Genomic DNA, 24,323 nt, shown 5'->3' with positions numbered 1-24,323 from the left:
TGATTAATCGAAAGTCATACGTATCTTCTGTATCATTATACTGAAAGACTTTACTGACACTTTTAATTAATTTAATGCATCCTTGCTGAATAAAAGTAGTCATCCCTTTCAAAATAAAAGAAAAAAAGAGAATTTTATATTGTGAATTAATATCCAATCTCAACACTGTTAGGTTACACTTGTTGTTCCAAAGAGAAAGTAAACTGATTACAATGTATGTTTTAATTAATTGTGTTTAGAACACACAGAGGAGGGGCCTGTAACCGTGGAGACGGGGGAGGCGTCGTCACAGCCGCCCCACATGATGACTCCAAACAGCACACAGAACGTCCAGGATGGAGACACCCCGCTCCAGAATCACCAGGACCCACAGGAAGGGTACGTGACCCACAGGACGACTTGACATAAAACTTACTGCATACTAGTCTAGTTCAATAAGTCTAGTTCAATGAGTGCTTTTAGCATATCAACAATAATTCTTTTGATTAAAAAAAAATAATAATATATTCTCTACTATATATTATTGTGACTAATATGCACATAATTTGTAATACCACACTTAAAATTATATTTTAAAAAACATTTTATTTGTTTTTATAAGTTCAAAATTAGATGGATTTTTTTATTTTTTATTTTATGGTTTGTTTTTTTTATTACATTCTATTTTTTATTTATTAATTGATAATGCATTAATTATTTCGTAATTTATGTGTTTTTTTTACATTTTAATCAAATATTTTGTGTAAAAATGTTAAGAACTGTGACTGATATGCACATTATGCGTTGAGCACATGCCTTGTAGGATATCACACCTAAAACTGAATGAATGAATGAATGAATTCTAAAATAAAAAAAAAATATATATATATATATATATATATGTGTGTGTGTGTGTGTGTGTGTGTGTGTGTGTGTATATATATATATATACATATATATATATTTTGTTGTTTTTGTTTTTTCGTTTTTTTTAGATTTTGGTTTTGTGTTGTGATCTGTGTATGATAATTATTATGGGATATTGCATCTCACTGATACGGTCTGTTTATATACTTCACATTTCGCATTTTTACATACTGTAGTATTAGTATGCTACTGTATTCATCTCTGAATAGGACGTTTAGCAAAAATCAGCTGTGGATTTCCAGAGATCCATTCAAGGGCTTCATGATTTCTCTGCGGGGGTTTCAGTCACTTCCTGTTCTGATCTCTCTGCTGTCTCGCCGTTTCCACAGGGAGGAACATGAATCAGACGTTTCACTGCCTGTCAGACTGGGCCAGGCGGAGGACCGGATCAAAGCGCTTCAGTCATGTAAGATCCGTATCAAACAGTGAGGTCATGTGAGGCTTGATATGAGGTCAGAGGTCATTAATGGCGCCCGTTTCTCTATCTCGCAGCGCTGAACTCGGCCCGAACGGAGCTGCAGGAGCTGAGGTGTAAATACGACAAAGAAATGGCAGAAAAGTAAGACACTTGTTTACTGTATTTTAATTATTTGTATTCTCTGATGTTTATTTCCTGACTTCATCTGAAGTTACATGTTTGATTTGTAATTGCAAGTGATGCATCAGAAGCTTCTGTCAAACACAGTGACTGCAGTTTCATGCATAACCAGCCTAACCAGCTGAAAAGGGCCCTCTAAATTCCCCTAAACCTCTCAAAACATTATATAAGTATAATTTTATTTGTTTTTAATGTATATATATTTTATATATTTATATATATTTTTTACCTCATATTTTGTTTGAAATTTGGATTCAGTGAGTTGTGTTCGAATGGCATATAAGGAAGGATTTTTGTTTTCTTCTATATTTTTTCTATATTATTTCTAAATAATATTTAAAATGATAAAAAATTAAAATATAAAATATTATGTATTAATATAATTTATATAATTTCTCTAAACCTCTCAAAACAGTTTTGGTTTTGGTTTTGTTTAATAATAATAAAGTTATAATAACTTAATTTTATAATAAAACATTAATTTCTATTAGTTTAATTCTAATTTATATATATATATATATATATATATATATATATATTTTTTTTTTATCTCATATTTTGTCATGTTTAATTCAGTGAGTTGTGTTCAAATGGCATATGAGCAATAATTATTGTTTTTTACTCTATATTTTCTATATTATTTCTAAATAATATTTAAATGATAAAAATTAAAATATTATGTATAAATATAATTTATATAATTTCTCTAAACCTCTCAAAACAGTCTTGTCTGTTCCTGTAGCCGTTTTTTTGTTTTGTTTTGTTTTTTTTGTTTACTAAAAATTTATCATTTTATAATATACAAGTTATAATAACTTAATTTTATAATAAATACAATAGTTTATATTAGTTTAATTTTAATTATTTTGTAATTGATATATATTTTACATATTTTTATATATATTTTTACCACATATTTTGTCATGTTTAATTCAGTGAGTTGTGTTCAAATGGCATATGAGCAATAATTATTGTTATATTTTCTTCTCTATATTTTCTATATTATTTCTAAATAATATTTAATTTAATTTCTCTAAACCTCTCAAAACAGACTTGTCTGTTCCTGTAGCTGTTTTTTTTTTTGTTTCGTTTAATAATGATTTATCATTTTATAATTTACAAGTTATAATAACTTAATTGTGTAATAAATACAATAATTTATATTAGTTTAATTTGAATTTTTTTTTATTTATATATATTTTATATATTTCTATATATTTTTACCTCATGTTTTGTCATGTTTAATTCAGTGTGTTGTGTTCAAATGGCATATGAGCAATAATTATTGTTTTTTTCTGTATATTTTCTATATTATTTCTAAATATGTAAAATGATAAAAAAAATTAAATATTATATATTAATATAATTTATATAATTTCTCTAAACCTCTCAAAACAGACTTGTCTGTTCCTGTAGCCATTTTTTGTTTTGTTTAGTTTTGCTTAATAATAATTTATCATTTTATCATTCACAAGTTATAATAACTTAATTTTATAATTTATAAAATAATGTATATGTTTAAAATAATGTATATGTTACATATTTATATATATTTTTACCACATATTTTGTCATGTTTAATTCAGTGATGTGTTCAAATGGCATATGAGCAATAATTATTGTTATATTTTCTTCTCTATATTTTCTATATTATCTCTATTCTAATTGTTCTATTTCTAATATTTAAAATGATATAAAATAATATATATGTATATTAACATAACCCGTCCACTGAAACGCCTTTCGAAGGTGTAAAGCTCGTCAAAATGATCTATGTTCCTAGATTACACCTCAAATAAGTCCATTTCTGATAGATTGATTTCCTTTCGGACATTTCAGTGTCTGTGCGGCTGGCAATTTTCGGTCGCATGTCTGTCTGCGGCCGCTGATGATACGACTGCATTGCGGCAGCCCGAGCAACCGGAAGGCCCGTGCGTCTGGCGAGTGCTCTGAACGGTCCTCTCCTCAGACTAAATTTCTCTGATTGTGCTCTTAAAGCGAATCTCGTCTAATTGAGAAGGTATCTTTGTTTAGCGCAACCTGAGAGACTCACATGTTTAATCAATCTTTCACTCCTCTTTATTCCGCTGCCTCTCCACCTTTTGAAAATCAACTCCCTGATGGCTGAGAGGAAACTGTTGAACTTCAAACAAACCTTATGAATAATCTCCCCGAGACGCTATTCAAATGAGAGTTCTCTGATTGTGCCGAGCGTGAGCGCGCGTGTGTGGGCATGTTGGGATACGATGATGCCGAACGCAGCGCTAGATAAGATATGACTCACTCGACTCTAATGACAGCAAACCTTGCATTTTACTGACTTCAGTGACTCCCTTAAGAACTTCTGAACTTGTGTTCATTTATTTATTTCTTCTGTTTGTGCTTTACGAGCTTTCTCTGGAGAAAAGGACACTTTTTAGGCAACTGTATGTGTAAATACTGGAGTAGCTTATCCTTTGCGTTCGGGTGTTTTCTGTATCGTCTCTGCACTGTGATGTAAATGGCATTGCGTTTAGCAATGTATAATATTCATATCTAACAAAAGAGTTTCCTGAAATTCAGTGATGGTGAAAGAAAAATCTTTCTCTTGCATTGTCTTCGCTTGCTGCACTCAAAAATCACAATGCATCACAACCAGTGTAGTCTGATTAATAAATCTTATAAATATTATTTAGTCACTCAAATCGAATCTCAGACTCAAACTTACAAGTTTGAATCAGTCTGATGAATCATTCTAATGAACTAATGAACATAATGAACTTATTTAAGTCTTTACTTTCAGCAATATCACACTAAAAAAAAACACAAGAAATGTTACTTTCTGTGATTTTTATGTTTAAGATTTGTGAGACTTAAGTGAGTGTAATTATAAATGACAACATATAAATGTTTTTAGACTTTTTAGAAATGTATACATTTTTTTTTATATATATATATATATATATATATATATATATATATATATATATATGTATATATATATATTATATAATAAATGCAAGTATAATAATTTTCCATATATGTATGTACATACCATTTCACTAAAATAAACAGTATTGTTTTGTAGTTTTGTAGTTTTTTTTTTCTTTCAATTAAAAGTAATTAAATAGTAATTTACACTGTAATCATTATTAAACACAGTATATTATTTATATTCATAAACACACTATTCTAGTTTTTGTTAATAGTTCTTATTTTAATAAGAACTATTTTAATATGTCAATATTAAAATACATATTAATATTTTAATATGTCTAATTGTTTTAATATGTTTAATGGTTTAGTCATTTTGTTGTGTGTGTTTTTGTTATTTTTACAGGTTTTTTTTTTTTTTTTTTTTTTTTTTCATATTGCTTTGGCAAATGGCAACTAGCTGAAATCAGTTTTTATTTTATTTTATTTTATTTTATTTTATTTTATTTTATTTTATTTTTTATTTTATTTTATTTTATTTTATTACTTTATTTCAGTGCTGTCAAATCGATTAATCGCGTTCAAAATAAAATTTTTACATAACGTGTGTGCTGTGTATATTTATATGTATAAATATATACACATACATATATATATATATATATATATATATATATATATATAGTCAACATTTGAAGTGGATCAAAAAGTTCATCAAAATAAGAAAAGAATTATTGTTTTTGGTTTTAGGACAACTTTGATGAAAAATTAATATATATAACATAAATCATATAGAAATATGAATACATATATAAATGTAAATATTTCCTAAGTATATACATGTACATTTGTGTATTTATATATAGATATTAATATACACAGCACACGCACATATATTATGTAAACACAAACTTTTATTTTGGATGCAGTTAACTGCTATTAATCAATTTGACTGCACTATTTTATTTTATTTTATTTTATTTTGTTTTATTTTATTTTATTTTATTTTATTTTATTTTATTTTTAGTGCTGTCAAATCAGTTAATTGAAATTAATCGCATCCAAAATAAAAGTTTGTATTTACGTAATGTGTGTTTGCTGTATATATCTATATATATATATATATAAGAATAAATGTAATATAAATGTAATATATATTTATATGTACATCTAATTTCTATATGTGTACATATGTGTATTTATATGTATATATAAATATACACAGCACACGCACATATATTATGTAAACAAACTTTTATTTTGGACATGATTAATAGAGATTAATTGATGTGACAGCTCTATTTATTTTATTTTATTTTATTTATTTTTATTTTTTATTTTTTTTATATCCAGTAGCGAAACTTCTTTTTGTAGGTTACGTTTTAGTTTAACTGTAATAACCCTGTATCAAGGGTATGTTTATTAACTAATAGCTATGTTAGTTAACATTAGCAAACTTAATGTAGTTGACTGCTTGTTTAAATGCTGGATTTATTGTTATTTAATCCTTGGTGAACTCATTTCAGAACAACTTCCCAACTAAACATGACACTCTGTGCATTTTATCAGCAGCATGAATGTGTGTGTAATTGCACGTAAGCATTAAACGTGATGGCGGATGATGTTTAACGTGTGGTTTGTGTCTTCCAGAGTGGAGGAGATGGGCGCGCTAATGGCGAACCTGGAGAAGGCCAACCAGGTGAGTGCGGTGCCCTCCTCTCAGCCTCTGATTGAGACGGCGCGTCGTGAAGATAATCACCTTCGTAATCAAGCTTTGAGTTTAATTAGACGCCCCTGCAGCCCCTCTTCCTCCCCCACCACCCTCGTCGTCCTCGTCTCGCAGGCCCGTGATTAGCCGGCGCTCTTTCCCATGGTGCCGCGCGAGCGGCGGAGGACAGGAGAGAGAGAGATGGATGCTGAGAGACGAGAGCGATGTGGCGAACGAGGAGGGCTGTTAGTTACCTCATTGCGCTGATTGCTTCCTTTTTTTCCACTGTGATTTGCTTTTTCTCCCTTCGCCAGCAGCTCTTAGATAAATGATTCGAAAATGAGTCATTAATTAGCAGGCCGAGTGTGACAGAGCAGGTAAACAGTTTGAGAAGAAAGTGCCTGCAAGTAAACGCGCCTCAGCAGAACGGAGGCAGACGCGCGCTCCCTCTCGCTGTTTTACCTGCGGATGTTGCGCGGCACCTGTAAATCTCCTCTGATTGGGCTTTCGAGGGCGTTCTTGCTCCGTTCGGCCTGATTGTACATTTGATTTTGGATCTTTGGGAACGTTTGGCCCTGATTTGTATTGATGCACCAACTGACTTCCCAGTATTGTACTGCACGCCGTCCTAAACCTAAACAGTCTGCAATAAAAGTGGCTGAAAAAACACCAGGGCTGTTATAGTTAACTTTTCCTTTTTTGAACGTTTTTAAACGTTAACTAAAATACAATAAAATATTTACAAAACTTGTTTCACTTTAACTAGTTTCTCATTTTAATTTTGTTTAACTTGATGTACTAAAAGAACTAAAAAAAAACATGACAAAAACACACCACAGAATTACTAAAATTTTCACTAAAATCTAAATAAAAATGCAAATACAAAATGCAAAAATTAAAAAATCTAAATTTGTAATACAGCCTGTATTAAAAGTGGCTGAAAAAAATTTATTTATGGCACCATAAGGGTTATTATACTTAACTAAATCTACAATCATAAAAAACAGTTATTTTTTGAAAATAAACATTAACTGGAATAACATAAAATATTTGCAAAACGTAATTAATTTTAATTAGTTTCTCATTTTAATTTAGTTTAACGTGTAATGTACTAAAATAACAAAACAAATGAAATAAAAATGTATAAAACATATATATTTTTTTAAATTACAGAAACACACCACAGAATTACTAAAACTTTAAAATAAACGAGGAGTACAAAAAATTTACAAAATACAAAAATCTAAAAATCTAAATGTGTAATATAGTCTGCAGTAAAAGTGGCTGTAAAACGATACTTACGGCACCATAAGGGTTATTATACTTAAGTAAAACTACGACCATAAAAAAATCTTTTTTTTTTTCCTTTTTGAAATAAATGTTAACTGAAATAAAAGAAACTATTTACAAAACTTATTTCATTTTAACTAGTTTCTCATTTTAATTTAGTTTAACTTCATGTACTAAAAGAACTAAAAAAAAACTGAAATAAAAATGTATAAAACATTTTTAAAAAATTAAACACACCACAGAATTGCTAAAACTTTAACAAAAATATAAACAAAAATGAGTACAAAAAATGTACTAAATGTGTAATACGGTCTGCATTAAAAGTGGCTGTTAAACGACATTTATGGCACCATAAGGGTTATTATACTTAACCAGCAAAATTGTTATTATACTTAACTACAATCATAAAAAACATTTTTGCTATTTGAAATAAAATAAATGTTAAAATAAATGTTATCTATATATATAATATATATATATATATATATATATATATATATATTTTAATTCAGCTTCTGCATCATTTTAATTTAGTTTCAGATGTCCTAAAAAAAACTAAAATAAAAACAGAAATAAAATTATTTTAAAAGACTGTATAGACATTTAAAAAAAAAAAACTAATAAAAATGACAAAAATGCACCACAGAATTAGTAAAACTTTTAACAAAAATTTAAATGAAAATGGAAAATATAGCAACAAAATATTCGAAATATTAAAAAAATACCAAAATAAAACAATTTATATTACAATATGTTTATCCACTTTTGTCATAGACTAAAAGTGTAAAAGAATAAACGTGGCCAAAAATGTCCCTTACGGCCCCAGAAACAAATGTTAGCTGAAATAAAATATTAAACACTTAAATATTAAATATTATAATCTTAAACTTTAAAACTTACCTCCTTAAAAGATTTTTAGAAGTTTTAAAGAGTTTTAATAGCTTAAAAGTTTTTCATTTTAGTCCAACCTGATGTGCTAAAATGACTAGAACAAAAAATAAAATAGTAATGAAAAAAAAAAACTATTTAGACATATTTTGAAGAAAAAACAGTCACTTATAATATGTTTTAGTAAGATGATAATTCAGTGCTTAGATTTGTGATCAAAACTCTGTAGCTTTAAAACACATAATGCAATGCAACACAAAGATGATTGAGAGATGAACAAATAAACATTCATATTTGAGACTCACATTTAAACATGATTTTTCCAAAATGATGTCTGGATAATCAAGTAAAGCTAAGTTGCTTATGATATTACTAACAATATAAAAGTTATTTTTACTTTGTTATCTTCTGTAAAGATTTCACAGCAAAAACATGTGAAGCATGATTGTGTGGATGTTTGTAATATTATACTACAAGGCCTTTTACTTGCTAAAAAAAAGTCTGAACTATCAATCAGACAACAAGAAGGCATGTAGTAGATTGCATGCGACAAGTTTTGATCATGTTTACCATTTAGAGTCTTAGAAATGTGCACATCAAAGTCTTAATAAACTCTTCCATCAAGTGTAACTCAAGTGTCTAAATATTTTTGGGGTCACTGCACCACAAGCAGGATGTTCAGCTCTTCTAAAGTTTTCTGAACTTGTGTGTTTGATGGCAGAGAGCGGATCAGGCCCAGAGGGAGGTGGAGCGGCTGAGGGAGCAGCTCGCCGGCACTCAGAGCACTTCTAAAGGGACCGGCCCATCAGAGGACCGACCCAAGGAGGTAAGAATGAGTCTCTCTTTTAGATGAAAGCCCGGCGACTGCAAATTGCCACCTTAACACGTCCAATCTGCAGTGGGAGGAAATGATCAGTTGCTCCCACACCACTGGAACCTCATTAGTGGCTCTTTGAGGCGCCGTGATTATAGGAAGCCACAGAGCAGGAGGCGATTTTGAAGTTGAAAAGACAGTTTCATGTTGTGCGTGCCACTCCCCGTCCCCCTGATCTCCTCATCGCCCTCCTTTCATTTGCCGTCTCAGGAGAGGGAGCGCGAGGAGCGAGACGAGACCTCGCTGTCCCGGCTGGAGGCCGTGCTGTTCTCCAAGGACAGAGAGATCCTACGACTGCTCGAGAACGTCCAGAGACTTCAGTTCACCTTACAGGAAGTCCAGGATTCGTCAGCCAATCAGATCGCAGAGCTGGAGCGGCAGCTGGCCTATAAGTCAGAAGCTATAGAGGTGAGAGTGCATTAATTTAGCCATAATATGTGACCCCGGACCACAAAACCGATCATAAGTAGTTCGGGTATATTTGTAGCAATAGCCAATAATACATTGTATTTTTTTAATGCCAAAAATCATTAGTATGTTAAGTAAGTTTAATGTTCCATGATGATATTTTGTTAATTTCCTACTGTAAATATATCAAAACTTAATTTTTGATTAGTAATTTGCATTGCTAAGAACTTCATTTGGACAACTTTAAAGGCCATTTTCTCAATATTTTTATTTTTTTGCACAAAATATTGTTTTATCTTAATAAACCATACATCAGTGGAAAGCTTATTTATTCAGCTTTCAGATGATGTATAGATCTCAATTTCCAAAAATTGACCATTATGATTTTTTTTGATGACCATTTTTGTGGTCCAGGGTCACATATGAGGTCAGGATGTTGTAGTTTAAAAGTATGTAAGTCAAAAAAAGTCAGTGTAACTCGACTGCAGATTTGTTTTAAATCTGTCACATTTTCACATATTTCCAGATGATTTGAATATGCTTTCAGCTGCTAATGAGAGAAGCATATGTATTTGCATAAATGCATAGTATTCCCAGCTCCATTTAACACATTTTACCATGTTTGCATTTGCTTTTATTCAAAGCAGCTTACACTGCATCCAAAAATCTGGAGATTGCATCACTTTTGTTAAATAGTGCATTAAAAACTGCATTAAACTGGTTGCATTTTTTTTTTATTAAAGAAAATTAATATTTACCAAGTATGCATTAAATTGATCAAAAGTGACAGTAAAGACATTTATAATGTTACAGAATGCAGTTCTTTTGAATTTTCTATTCATCAAAGAATCTTGAAATTTAAAATGCAACAAAAATATGAACTGTTTTCAATGTTGATAATAATCAAAAATGTTTCTTGATTAAATCAGCATATTAGAATGATTTCTGAAGGATCATGTGACACTGAAGACTGGAGTAATGATGATGAAAATGCAGTTTTGATCACAGGAATAAATATATATTACAATATATTCAAATAGAAAACCGTTATTTTAAAATTGAAAAAAATATTTAATAATTTTGGTGATTTTGCTGGATTTTTAATCAAATAAATGCAGCCTTGGTGAGCAAAAACATAAAATCAGACCAACCCCAAACTTTTGAACAGTAGTGTGTTTAAAGCACAATTGTGATTTTATAATAAACCAAACAAATCAGACTTACACTACCAGTCAAAAGTTTTTGGACAGCAAGATTTTTAATGTTTTCAAAGAAGTCTCTTCTGCTCACCAAGCCTGCATTTATTTGATCCGAAATACAGCAAAAGCATTAATATTGTGAAATACTTTATGATAACTGCTTTCTATTTGAGTATATTTAAAAATGTAATTTCTGTGATCAAAGCTGAATTTTCAACATCATTACTCCAGTCTAATCCAGTCAGTGTCACATGATCCTTCAGAAATCATTCTAATATGCTGGTTTGCTGTACAGGAAACATTTGTTATTATTATTATTATTATTATTATTATTATTAGAAATTAATACTTTTATTCAGCAAGGATGCTTTAAATTGATCAAAAGTGATGACAGACATTTATAATGTTATAAATAGTAATAGTAATAATCTAAAATAATAATTAAAACAAATAATAAATGCTGTTCTTCTGAACTTTCTATTCATCAAAGAAATCTAAAAAAATTCTACTCAGCTGTTTTCAACATAATAATAATAATAATAATAATAATCTAAAATAATAATTAAAAAAATAATAAATGTTGTTCTTCTGAACTTTCTATTCATCACAGAAACCTGAAAAAATTCTACTTAGCTGTTTTCAACATAATAATAAATGTTTCTTGAGCAAATCAAAATATTTGAATGATTTCTGAAGGATCATGTGACTGGAGTAATGATGCTAAAAATTCATCTTATAAATCACAGGAATATATGACATTTTAAAATATATTTAAATAGAAAACAGTTATTTTAAATAGTAAAAATATTTTACAATTTTTGCTGTACTTTGGATCAAATAAATGCAGGCTTGGTGAGCAGAAGAGACTTCTTTAAGAAAACCTTAAAAATCTTACTGTCTAAAAACTTTTGACTGGTAGTGTACACTTCACTTTGGTTGTGTTTTCATCTGTTTCCTTTCTGGACTGTAATGATTTTTAGATGACCCATAATTAACATCTTGATTTGTGTCTTCACAGACCTTGGAAGCCAAACTACAGTCCCAGATGGACTATGAAGAGATCAAAACAGAACTCAGGTGAGGTTTTGCAGGAACACACACTATAAAGATGATGTACGATGATGGCATATGATGTTAACGTATCGTTGTGTCTCTTGCAGCATCCTGAAAGCCATGAAACTGGCGTCTGCCAACGGAGGTTCATCCCAGGTGAGTGAAGCGAGTGTTATTCCAGCAGAGCTTTAGGGTTGCTTAACAGTCCTGTGTTATATTGACATGCGATTACGGACCCTCTCAAATAAAAGACAAATAAAGTTCTCCACAAAAAACTGTTGCCCGCATCTGTCAATGTGGAAACGCCACAGCGATCCGTGTGAACGCCTCACTAGCGTCATCTATAATGTAGATCTGCATCGATCACGAGAGTTTAACTGCTCGTGTGTGTGTGTGTGTGTGCAGGAATCGGCCAAAACCGCTGAGGCTCTGCTGCTGGACAAAGATGCCTTTCTGCCCTCTCACAAATTTCTTGTAGATAAAGTTCGAGTGTTACACAACAGCGGTAAGGATGTGTCTGTTTACATACATAGATGTGTCTCTAAACTTTTCCGTTCTGTCTTTGAAGTGCCTTGAATAATAAAGTACTTGAAATAAACCGTTGTTACTTGAAGTAAACGTTAATTGAAAATATTTGAGCTTATTACCAAAATAACATTTCTCATTTTCTTGATGTAGTAAAATAAACTGAAATTAAAAAGATGTATAAATAGATATATAGATATAGATATTTTTATTATTATTAATAATAATAAAATTAACAAGTAGGTATAATTAAAATAAAAAAAAACTAATAATATCTCTGTTATACTAAAACAGTACCATCTAAATACCATGTTTCTATTACTAATTAACGATACCATGGTAGAGACAACGTCACTATACCATGGTACTGCCACAGCATTTTTTAAAGAAAAAACAAGTAAAATATGTTAATGCTAAACTGTATCATGCTCAACACATCAAATTTATTTGTTTGTTTGTTTGTTTGTTTATTTAATGTAACTGTGTATATATTTTTTGTTCTATGTTTTATTGTAATAACAGTTAAGTCAATATTATACAATAAGTCAATTAATATGAATTAAAATTATAAATAATTCAGTTTAAAATTAATGATTAAACTAACGTTAAATACTACAAATATTTTTGTTTAGTAATGCAAAATTGTATAAATAACTATATATTTCTTTATTTTAATAATAATAATTAATAATAATAATACAATTGCTAAAATAAAACCTTTAAAAAACATTTTAGGTGGGAAAATATGTAGTGTAATAATATATATTTTTTATTCTATATTTTATTTTAATAATAACAAGTAAGTCAATATTATACAATATGCAATAAGTCAATTAACATAAATTAAAATGATAGATAATTCAAATTAAAATTAATGATTAAATTAACATTAAATATTACAAATACGTTGTATGAACAACTATATATATTTTTTTATTAATAATTATTATCATTAATAATAAAATTACAAAAAATATATATTAAAACAGCACTTCCTTGGAGTACCATCTAAACACCATGTTACTATTGCTAAAATATTGTACTATGGTAGAGATACCTTGACAGCATCACTATACCATTGTACTGCTACAGTATTTTTAAGGGGGGAAAAAAACATTTTAGGTGGTAAAATATGTTGTTTAATAATGCCGAACTGTATCATGACCAACACAAAAAATGTATTTATTTATTTATTTGTAATCTGTATATATTTTATTCTATATTTTATTTTAATATTAATAATTAAATAAGTCAGTAATATACAATATACTGTAAGTCAATTAAAATGATTAATAATTCAAATTAAAATGAATGATTAAATTAACTTTATTAGAAATATTTTTGTTTATTAATGCAGAATTGTTTAAATAACTATATATTTTATTTCAATAATAGTTATTTGCATTACTAATTATTTTTATTAATAATAATAATAATAATTATTATTATTATTATTTAAAAGTACTAATTGATCATATTATAATATTTAACAATACTTCATTATATTTTATTATATTTAATTTATTTAGTAGCTGTGCAGAACATTTCTGTCACATCGGTGACATTTGAAATGACTCATTCAGTCAGATTTTAGATCCATAATTATCAAGTTTATTTTAAAAATGTGTTTTTTTTCTCTCTCTGTCTAAGACGAGGGTCACTCTGAGGACTCCAGTAAGGACGTGAGTCGCCCATCTGGGTCATATTCCTCTCCTCCAGGAACTTTGCCCATAGATGGGCGCACTTCCTCCAGCCCAGGACCGCCCAACACTGACACGCCTTCCTCCGCCCACGAACTGCCCCGCCCCTTCTCAGTGTCACCCTTCTCGGGCGAGAAACTTCCTGGAGATCAGCTCCTGCAGAAGCAGCTCCTTTCTCCCCTCTTCAAGAAAGACGGCAGCTCCATCATGGCGTTCCCCACCGCCCTCTACGCCGCCAAAGCGGCCCTCATGTCAGCCAATCAGAACGCCTCCATGCCCGTTGCCATGGAGACAGGCATGCCAAGCGACCAATCGGAGAGCGGAAGTTCAGGGGGAGGAGACGACGACCAGTTGGATACGGCAGAAATCGCGTTTCAGGTCAAAGAGCAGCTGCTGAAACACAACATCGGTCAGCGTGTGTTCGGCCACTACGTGCTGGGCCTCTCGCAGGGCTCGGTCAGCGAGATCCTGGCTCGACCCAAACCCTGGAGGAAGCTCACCGTCAAGGGCAAAGAGCCTTTCATCAAAATGAAGCAGTTCCTGTCGGATGAGCAGAACATTCTGGCGTTACGCACCATACAGGTTCGCCAGCGAGGTGAGTGGACCAGATCAGTCAAGAGAAATTGCAACACTGCAAGAAAATCCCATCTTTCAGTTTAAAGAGGCAATTACTTTACTGACAAATGCATCACTAACACATTAGCTAGACCTTCCTGAAATATGTATATAGTAGAAACATCTTGACATCATTATTGTACCACAGTATTTTTTTAAGGGTAATACAACAGCTCAGCATGTTATGTAGTAAATTTGTTAGTAAAATATTTTTCTATTTATGTTTTTTAATATTAAATATTATTATTAAATTAAACAAAAAATTTAAATTAAATTTGTAAATATATTTTATGTTTTATTCTATATTTTCATAGTAATAATTAAATTAAATCCAATTATTAAAATATTAAAAACATTAAATACACATATTAATTTAAATTAAAATGTATTAAAATTAAATATGGCATTTGCAATTACAAATGACTCAAATTAATATTAGCTAGACCAACCTCAAATATATAATGTGTAATAAATTCATATGTATGTAAAATGTTTATAATAATATATGAATCATTTTTTTTGTAAAAATGAAGCAGTTAATGATTAATTAATGATTAAAATAATTATTGCATTTACAAAAAAATACAAATTATTAAAATGCTGTATTAGCTAGACCAACCTCAAATCTATAATATATAATAAATTCATATGCATTTAAAATATTTATATTAATATATTTTTCATCAAAATGAAGCAGTTAAAGATTAATAATTAATTACTTATTACAAATGATTGTAATTTGTAACTAATATTTTGTATTTAATAATACAGTAATAAAACAAATATTTAAAATATTTAATTATTATAAAAATAATTATTATAACAGCCAAACCAGCACTAGCATGTGTGTAGACAAATATTTTTTTACTAAAATGATTATAACAAATAAATAAAATAATAATTTATTTAAAATTTAATATTCAAATTATTTTAATATTAAAACATAAGCAATTATAGATTAATATTTATATAATAGTAAATATTTAATTATATTAATATTTTGTATTTGACAATACAATAATAAAACAAGTATTTAAAATATTTCATTATTCTAAAAATATTATTAATATTTATATAAATATCTAAAGAAGTCATTGTATTAATACTTTGTAATTGATAAATAATTAATACAATAATATTTAATATAAGTAAAAAATATTTAATTATTATAAAAATTATTATTATTATTTACAATTATTTATTAACCTTTTTTAAGTAAAAAAATAAATAAAACAAGTATTTAAAATATTTCATTATTCTAAAAATATTAATATTTATATAAATATAAGAAAAATTATATTAATATTTTGTAATTGGTAAATTAATACAATAATATTTAATATAAGTTAGAAATATTTAATTATTATAGAACTTATTATTATTATTTAAAATTATTTATTAACCTTTTTTTAAGTAAAAAAAGGCCAAATTTTATACAATTCTAAAATTATATACAATAGTATTTTTGTTGGATACATTTGTTGAATTTACGTGTTTTTATAGCGTAAATCAAGCAAAAGATTGTCTTGGAGCAGCACCTTTATTGGTCCTATAGACAATATTAGTATTTTAACAGATTTTAGATTGTGGGGTTCATTTTTATTTACAGCAAATACAATAATAATGCATGAATTTTAAATCACCATAAAGGCAGTACAAATACAACCATGAAATATAAACACTTTACAACTTCAATAATATTTAAAAAATAGTTATTTCTTCGACACAATATCATCATCTTTGTCCTAAAATTATATATAAAATATGAAGCATCATCCTAACATTTTCTTGATTAGGTTTTATAAGAGATCGCAACCAATAATATCCACCTACTATTTCCTTCTGATTTGGTTGCAGTTACAGTAAATGGCCTGTGAGCTGTGTTTCATGTCTTTGAGCGATCCCACAGGTCCATCTGACATCCTGAAGATGTCTCATCCCTCTAAACCCCACCGAACAATTTCAGACCCCCAGAGAGAAGCAGTCCGGTTTCCTGTACAAGCGTTTCTCCCGCTGTATTTGCGCACAGCTTCCGCGCTCCCTCCCAAACCCTACATTTGTTGTGATGCTCTCAGCTCTGTTTTCTTTCTGGGTTTTGAAAGTAAAGCGTTCACGTGTGAGCGCTCCCTCACTTGATGGCAGCTTCTCAAAGGCGACCATTGATCTAGCAATCAAACGCGAGGCTTTGGAGCTGCTCTCTGATCAGCCGGCCCACTCACCTCACCTCCTCTCTCTCCTGTACCCTCTCCGACAGGGAGCATCACTCCTCGCATCCGAACTCCTGAAACTGGGTCAGATGATGCCATCAAGAACATTCTGGAGCAGGCCAAGAAGGAGATCCAGTCACAGAGAGGTGGGTACAAAGACGACAAGTCCACAGGCAGTTTGTGAATCTCACACTGCTACCTACACGATAACACTCAGCAGTATTGAAAGCCACTTTTGATCTGCGCGTCTGCGCACACGTGAATCTTATAGGATTGTTTTGCATAATAGGATGCCTGATGTTTGTTGGAATCTGCTTATTGTTCAAAATTGCCTGCTTCACTACGAAAAAACAATAATAGCAAAATATAGAAACTTGTGGAACCAAGTTGTGTGGTTAGACAGTATGTCCTGAATTACATGTATTTTTCTCACCACAATTTCTTTTAAGCAAAAATATAAATAGAACAAACATTTTGAGCATAAATATATGCTTAAATATATATTTAAGCTTACCTATACCAACGTTTAGTAAGGTATAAAATAATAACAAAAATTGGCAAAAATAAATTTAAAATTGTTCATTTAAAATATATTCTCTTATTGTCTTACGTAATTTTGCTTGTAAGGTAAAATTATCTTGTTTGTTAAAGGATGTTAATATACAAAGACAAATATACATTTTGCTGCTCAAGTATATTCAACTTGTTTATTGAAGGATGTTGAGATAGCAATGACAAAATTATAGGTTCAATATCCAAGAAAATACAGTGCTATTAAAATATCTTTCTGCTCTGTTTAATTATTAATAAAAAATTATAATATTAAATAATAATAATAATAATATATTGTATAGTAATAAAAAAGTTTAAATACTTGTTTTATTATCATTTTATTAATTTATCAAATGCAAAATATGAATACAATCAAATACTTTTTATATTATATTTATCTAAATATTAATATTAATAATATTTTTAGAATAACTCAATATTATACATATTTGTTTCATTTTGTTAATAAACAATTTATAATAATACATAATAATACTAATACTAATAATAATAATAATTTTTATATTAATAGAAATATTTAAAATACTTATTTTATTATTATTTTATTAATTTATCAAATACAAAATATTAATACAATGAAATACTTTTTATATTATAATTATATAAATATTACAAATATTTTTAGAATAATTAAATATTTTACATATTTGTTTTATTATTGTACTGTCAAATACAAAATAATATAATTAAATATTTACTATTATGTATATATATATATATATATATATATATAGTTATATATATATAGTTATATATAGTTATATATAGTTTATATATAGTTTATATATTTTAATATTTAAATAATTTATTATCTTAATTATTTGTTGTAATCATTTTAATGGATCTACACGTGCTAGTGCTAGTTTGGCTGTTATAATTATTATTTCTGATAATAATACAATTTTTTAAATATTCATTTTATTAATATATTAGTTTAATAATGAAATACTTTATTTTATTATTGTATTATTTTATCAAATACAAACTATTAGAACAATTAAATACTTTTAATATTATATTTATATAAATATTAATATAAAATTTTTTTTTAATAATTACATATTTTAAATATTTTTTTTTTTATTGCATTATCAAATATTCTATTTATTTGTTATAATTATTTTATTTACACGTGTGCTAGTTTGGCTGTCATAATTATTTTTATAAAAATGAAATATTTTTAATAATTATTTTATTACTGTATCATCGTGTGTGTTGGACAGGAGATTGCAAATCATCTCTGGGCTGTTCATCAGGCCGAAACAGCTCTGGAGGAAGCAGCAGTTCTGACGAAACCATCAAGAACATCCTGGAGCAGGCCCGTCGAGAGATGCAGGCGCAGCAGCAGGCCCTGCTGGAGATGGAGGTGTGCGGCCGGGCGTCCACCAGCGAGCGTCTCGCCCTGCAGGATCCCACCAAGGGTCAGATGCCCCCCACGCCACCCTTCATCAAACAGGAAGAGGGCGTGTCTGTGCCGACGTGCATCTCCAATCCCACCGGCAGCCCTCAGACACCCCTGAGCGTCCTGTCCCCCGCCGCCTTCGTCCAAAACATCATCCGTAAGGTGAAGTCAGAGATCGGAGAAGCCGGTGCGTATTTCGACCAGCACTGGTCCGCCGAACGCGGCGCGGTCGTGATGGCCGTGGGCGGCACTTCTCACCCGTTCACCTCCGTGTCTCCGTCGCTCTCCTCCTCTTCGTCTACGGGACATTCGTCCATGCCTCGTCCCTGGCCGCGGATGGAGAATGGAGATTGTCCTGCGAATGGTGAGGAAGCGTCCGCCCCAGAGGACGAGCCCGTGTTGGGACGGCAGGTGGAGATCAAGGTGGAGCCGGACGCGTCGATCAGCGGTGAGCCTCCCTGCGGAGGAGGACGGGTGTCGTACTACCCCACCTATATCCCGAGAACCCTGAAACCCACTGTCCCGCCGCTGACCCCGGAGCAGTACGAGATGTACATGTACCGTGAGGTGGACACCCTCGAACTCACCCGACAGGTGAAGGAAAAACTGGCCAAGAACGGGATCTGCCAGAGGATCTTCGGAGAGAAGGTGGGCTTTAGAAGTCTTTGTTTACTATGTTTAGTATAAATAAATTTGTACAAAAAGCTTTAATTCGGAGGCCAAAAAGTGCAGTATGGTCAGTGCAACATTTTTGATTCATATCATTGAAAGTGTCATTTATGATTTATTATTATTATTATTATTATTAGTACTTGTCATTTCTTTAAAATTATCTTTTGGGAGTGACTGACAGCCCTAATATAAATATATATATATATATAAAACTTTTTTTATTATTATTATTATATTTTATTATATTTCAGTTAACGTTTATTTTATTTCAAGTAACAAATGTTTTATGTAAGGTTTTGTTGTTAGATAACCCTGTTGTGAGATTGTGTCATAAAACAGCACAGCTGGAGAGGAAGTTTCCATGTAATCGAGTCGATATCAAAGGAATCAGTACATGAAACTGTTTTTCCACCAAAATCCTACCATTATGTGTGCAAATTTCTTCTGTTGTTGAAATTGTTTAGCATTTTTTTTAGTTTACACACCAATATATTTTCCATTTACAGACTTTTTCAGTATTTGGTGCATCTTTTATTAGTATTAATATACTAATAATTTGTATTTATATTCTCTGTATTTTCCATATTAATTTTTAATACTTCATTTTATTTTAATTTAATTTTTAATTTAATTTAATTTTTTGTGTGTGCATGTTTGTTTGTTTTTATTATTATTATTATTTTATTTTATTTTTTTTTTTTTTTTGGTACTTTATTACTTAGTAATTAGAAATGTTGCCTTGGCAACCAACTATTAGTATCATTAATATACTAATATTTTTTATTAAAAATTTTTTATTTGTTTTTATTTTTATAGTCTCTGTATTTTCCATTTTATTTTTAATTAATTTTGTTTGTCATTTTTGTGTGTTATTATTATGATTATTATTATGATTATTATTATTATTACTACTACTACTACTACTATTTTAGTACTTTTTGTACTTCATAGTTACAAATATTGCCTTGGCAACTAACTATTAGTATCATTAATATATTAATAATTTTAATATATATATATATATATATATATATATATATATATATATATATATATATATATATATTCTCTGTATTTTTCATATTAATTTTAATTCTTTTTTATTTTATTTTAATTTCATTTTTTACTTTTTTTTTAATTAATATGAAAAATACAGAGAATATATATATTCTCTGTATTTTTCATATTAATTGTAATTATTTTTTTAATTTTAATTTCATTTTTTACTTTTTTTGCGTGTGTCTTTCTATTATTTTGTTATTATTGTTATTATCTTTATTATTATTTTAGTACTTTTAGTACTTAGTAATTAGAAATATTGTCTTGGCAACTAACTGAAAATAAGTTTGTTTTTGGTTTACTTTTTAACTATATTATATTTACTATGTATGTTTTTATTGTTATAGGAAAGGAATGAAAGGATGTACAAGTATTTTATGAGTTTTTGGTTTTAGTTAATGATAATAACCCTGTTGTGTGTCCTAAAACAGCACAGCTGGAGAGGATGTTTCAATGTAATGAGTCAAGATCAAAGGAATCAGTGCATGAAACTGTTTTTCCCAACAAAATCTGGCACAAATTTAATCTTGTTGTTTGGAAACGGCATAAATCTGATTTGGTATCTGATACCCACAAATCAACATTAATGTCTAATTTTTTTGTTGATATTAAATCAAAACCATATTTACCTTCTTAATGGTCTTATTGTGAATGATTCATCTGTGCATGTTATTCCAAAATAGAAATAATAGCAAACTTACAATGTAGTGATACTCATGTCCTACATCCATTCAAAATAATATGAATATGTACACCCTAAAGTTCAAAAGTCTAGGTTCAGTACGATTCTTTAATGCTTTTAAAAAACAAGTTGCTTTTTTTTATCAAGGTTGTTTACTTGATCAAAAATTCAGGAAAAACAGTCATATTGTGAAATAATATTAACGTTTCAAATAAGTGTTTTCCATGTGAATATATTTTAAAATTTTAATTTATTTCTGTGATCAAAGCTGAATTTTCAGCATCATTACTCCAGTCTTCAGTGTCACATGATCCTTCAGAAATCCTTTACACAAAGTAAAAAAAAATATATATATTTTAAATATAAATATTTTTAACATTATAAATGTCTTTACTGTCACTTTTGATCAGTTGAATGTGTCCTTGCTTAAAAAAATTCTCTTGACCCTTAAGGTTTGAGCAGTAGTGTTCAGTAATAAGCTGCTACCTGAAGCTCTTGGATTGTCTTTTGCTGCCATCTAGCGGCCATTAGAATATTTGCCAGTGAAAGCTGATTTCAAACAGTGAGGTTCCGTTTTTATTATGAACATTATTAGTTCAGACTCCTTTTAATGTCATCATCTGTCTGTGTGTCTCTGGCAGGTGTTGGGTTTGTCTCAGGGCAGCGTGAGTGACATGTTATCCAGACCTAAACCCTGGAGTAAGCTCACTCAGAAGGGCCGCGAACCGTTCATACGCATGCAGCTCTGGCTGCTGGACCAGCTGGGTCACGGACTCAACCAGCTGCCCAACCACAGCCTCAACCAGGGTCAGTCATCATCACAAACACAAACAACCCATCCTACACACAGCCAGTAGGGGCTTTGGCTCATTTCTGTAATGCAAAAAGAAGTATAGGTTTGAAGTATAGTAGTATTTGTTGTACTGTTTAAATAAAATCATTTTTTCTGTATTTTGATAAAAATGTTGTAATAATGAGAATCTTATGAAAAAATTAAAATAATTTGTAATATAACATCATAATAATTCTAATAAAAGTATTGTATATAAATTATAATATTTAATAAGCATAACAGTAATGACAGTTTTAGGGGGAAATCTGCTAAATTGTAATGAAAATGATTGTAAAATGCACAACATTTTCAAATTAAGCTTCACTTACTGAACTGTTTTAATAAAATCAGTTTTTTTGTGTTATAGTGATTAGAATCTAAAAACAATTGAAAACGATTGATAAAAAATAATAAAATAAAAAATATCTAAAAAAATAATAAAACAATAAAATTATTTAAATTATTTTATTAATCATAATAATAATAATAGTAATAACAATAATAATTATTATTATTATAATTATTATTATTACTATTATTATTATCAGAGAAAAACATTCTTAAACTTCGTTTAGAGTATAAATTATAACAATTTGTATTATTACAGTAAAGGTTTTTTTGCGTTCTGGTAATCATATTTTATAGGGGAAATGTGCTTAACTGTCATGGAAATGATGGTAAAATGCAAAAATTTTAAAATTAAGCTTCACTTAATGTACTGTTTAAATAAAATAATAGTTTTTTGCGTTTCGTTTAAAAATGTTACAGTGATTAGAATCTAAGGACAATTGAAAACAATTAAAACAAAATAATAAAACAGTTGAATTATTTTAATAATTTTAATAATTTTAATAATAATAATAATAATTATTATTATTATTATTATTATTATAGAAAAGCATTTTTAAACATTTATAGTAGAAATTATAACAATTTGTATTATTACAGTTTTTTTACGTTTTTTTGCGTTTTGGAAGTTAGAATTTTAGAGGGGAAATGTGCTTAATTGTCATGGAAATTATGGCAAAATGCAAAACATTTTAAAATTAAGCTTCACTTGCTGTACGGTTTAAATAAAAATCATAGTTTTTTGCGTTTCGACTACAAAATGTTACAGTGATTAGAATCTAAGGACAATTGAAAAACAATGAAATCAAAATTTAAAAACAATAAAATTATTAAAACTATTGTAATAATAATTATTATTATTGTTATTATCAGAAAAACATTCTTAAACATCATTTATAGTTTAAATAGTTAAAGTTTTTTGGTAACGATTGTTTTAGAGGGAAAATGTGCTTAATTGTCATGGAAAAGATGGAAAAATGCCAAACATATTACAGTTACTCTTTATTAACTGTATGCAAAATACATTTTCTTGTGTCCTACACTGCCCAAAAAAATCTTGTTTTTTATTTTTACCTTATTTTTGTGTACAAATTTACTTGAAACACAAAATGACTTAACATATTAAATCTTGTGTTCTGAAAAAAAATGAATTCAATTAAAAATCATGAAAATTGTATGAAAAAATAAACTTAAAATTCAAAGGGTAAACAAAACTGTTTTTTGCCTTTCTGACTGACTTTTTTTCTTGTTTTAAACAAACTCACTTAATTTTGATTATTTTTAGCATGATTTTTTAAATCTTAATTTCAGCATGTTTAGATATTTATGCTGGAAAACAAACAAAAACACTGATTAAGGTGAGACACTACAGGTGAGTAGGGTAAAAAAAAATTAACTAGTAGTTATAATCTTACTTACCCACTTGATTGATTACTTTGATAATCGCAAACATTTTTTGTGTTTTAAGTTTTCTAAAATTGTAGGTTTAAATACTCATTTAAATAATAATTTTCTTTACAAAAAATTCTTCAGTTTCTGACATATTAGAGCCAAATGTTTTTACAGAGGGTAAAAACATTCTGGGTATCTCATTTTGTAAGAAAATACTTAGAACAGACAGATTTTTACAGTTTTCTGGGGGGAATAAAATGTTGTATAAAATCAAGCAAATTATATATGAACAAATCCCTCTGTAAAAACCTTCAAGATACAGACAGGAATAAAAATCTCAAGTTTGGTGTGTGTAAGCGCTATTATGGCCCAGTGTAGGAGAAAAAACTCAAAACCAAAAAGCCCAAAATCTCAAACTTGACAGGTGCATGAAAAAACTGTATTTTTGCCTTAAGAAAATAAGTTTTGCAGTGTATTTTT

The 24,323-nt window shown here is 29.0% G+C and overlaps 1 protein-coding gene across 2 annotated transcripts in view; it reads left to right on the top strand.

Moving 5' to 3' along the window:
• cux2b (cut-like homeobox 2b) overlaps positions 1-24,323 on the top strand; it is a 219,452-nt gene that overhangs the window by 186,910 nt on the left and 8,219 nt on the right. For both annotated transcript variants that reach the window (XM_051117900.1, XM_051117899.1), the window contains exons 6-18: positions 240-378; positions 1,236-1,312; positions 1,399-1,465; positions 6,067-6,115; positions 9,024-9,128; positions 9,387-9,584; positions 11,802-11,860; positions 11,944-11,992; positions 12,242-12,341; positions 14,012-14,656; positions 16,931-17,029; positions 18,680-19,506; positions 21,913-22,078. In XM_051117900.1, coding sequence (XP_050973857.1) covers positions 240-378; positions 1,236-1,312; positions 1,399-1,465; positions 6,067-6,115; positions 9,024-9,128; positions 9,387-9,584; positions 11,802-11,860; positions 11,944-11,992; positions 12,242-12,341; positions 14,012-14,656; positions 16,931-17,029; positions 18,680-19,506; positions 21,913-22,078 — 2,580 coding nt within the window. The remainder of the gene's footprint in view (positions 1-239; positions 379-1,235; positions 1,313-1,398; positions 1,466-6,066; positions 6,116-9,023; positions 9,129-9,386; positions 9,585-11,801; positions 11,861-11,943; positions 11,993-12,241; positions 12,342-14,011; positions 14,657-16,930; positions 17,030-18,679; positions 19,507-21,912; positions 22,079-24,323) is intronic.

The sequence above is a fragment of the Labeo rohita genome, chromosome 8 (assembly GCF_022985175.1).
Source record: "Labeo rohita strain BAU-BD-2019 chromosome 8, IGBB_LRoh.1.0, whole genome shotgun sequence".
In the NCBI taxonomy this organism is placed as follows: domain Eukaryota; kingdom Metazoa; phylum Chordata; class Actinopteri; order Cypriniformes; family Cyprinidae; genus Labeo; species Labeo rohita.
Note: the sequence above shows the minus strand (reverse complement) of the source record. Positions and strands in the feature narration are given on the sequence as shown.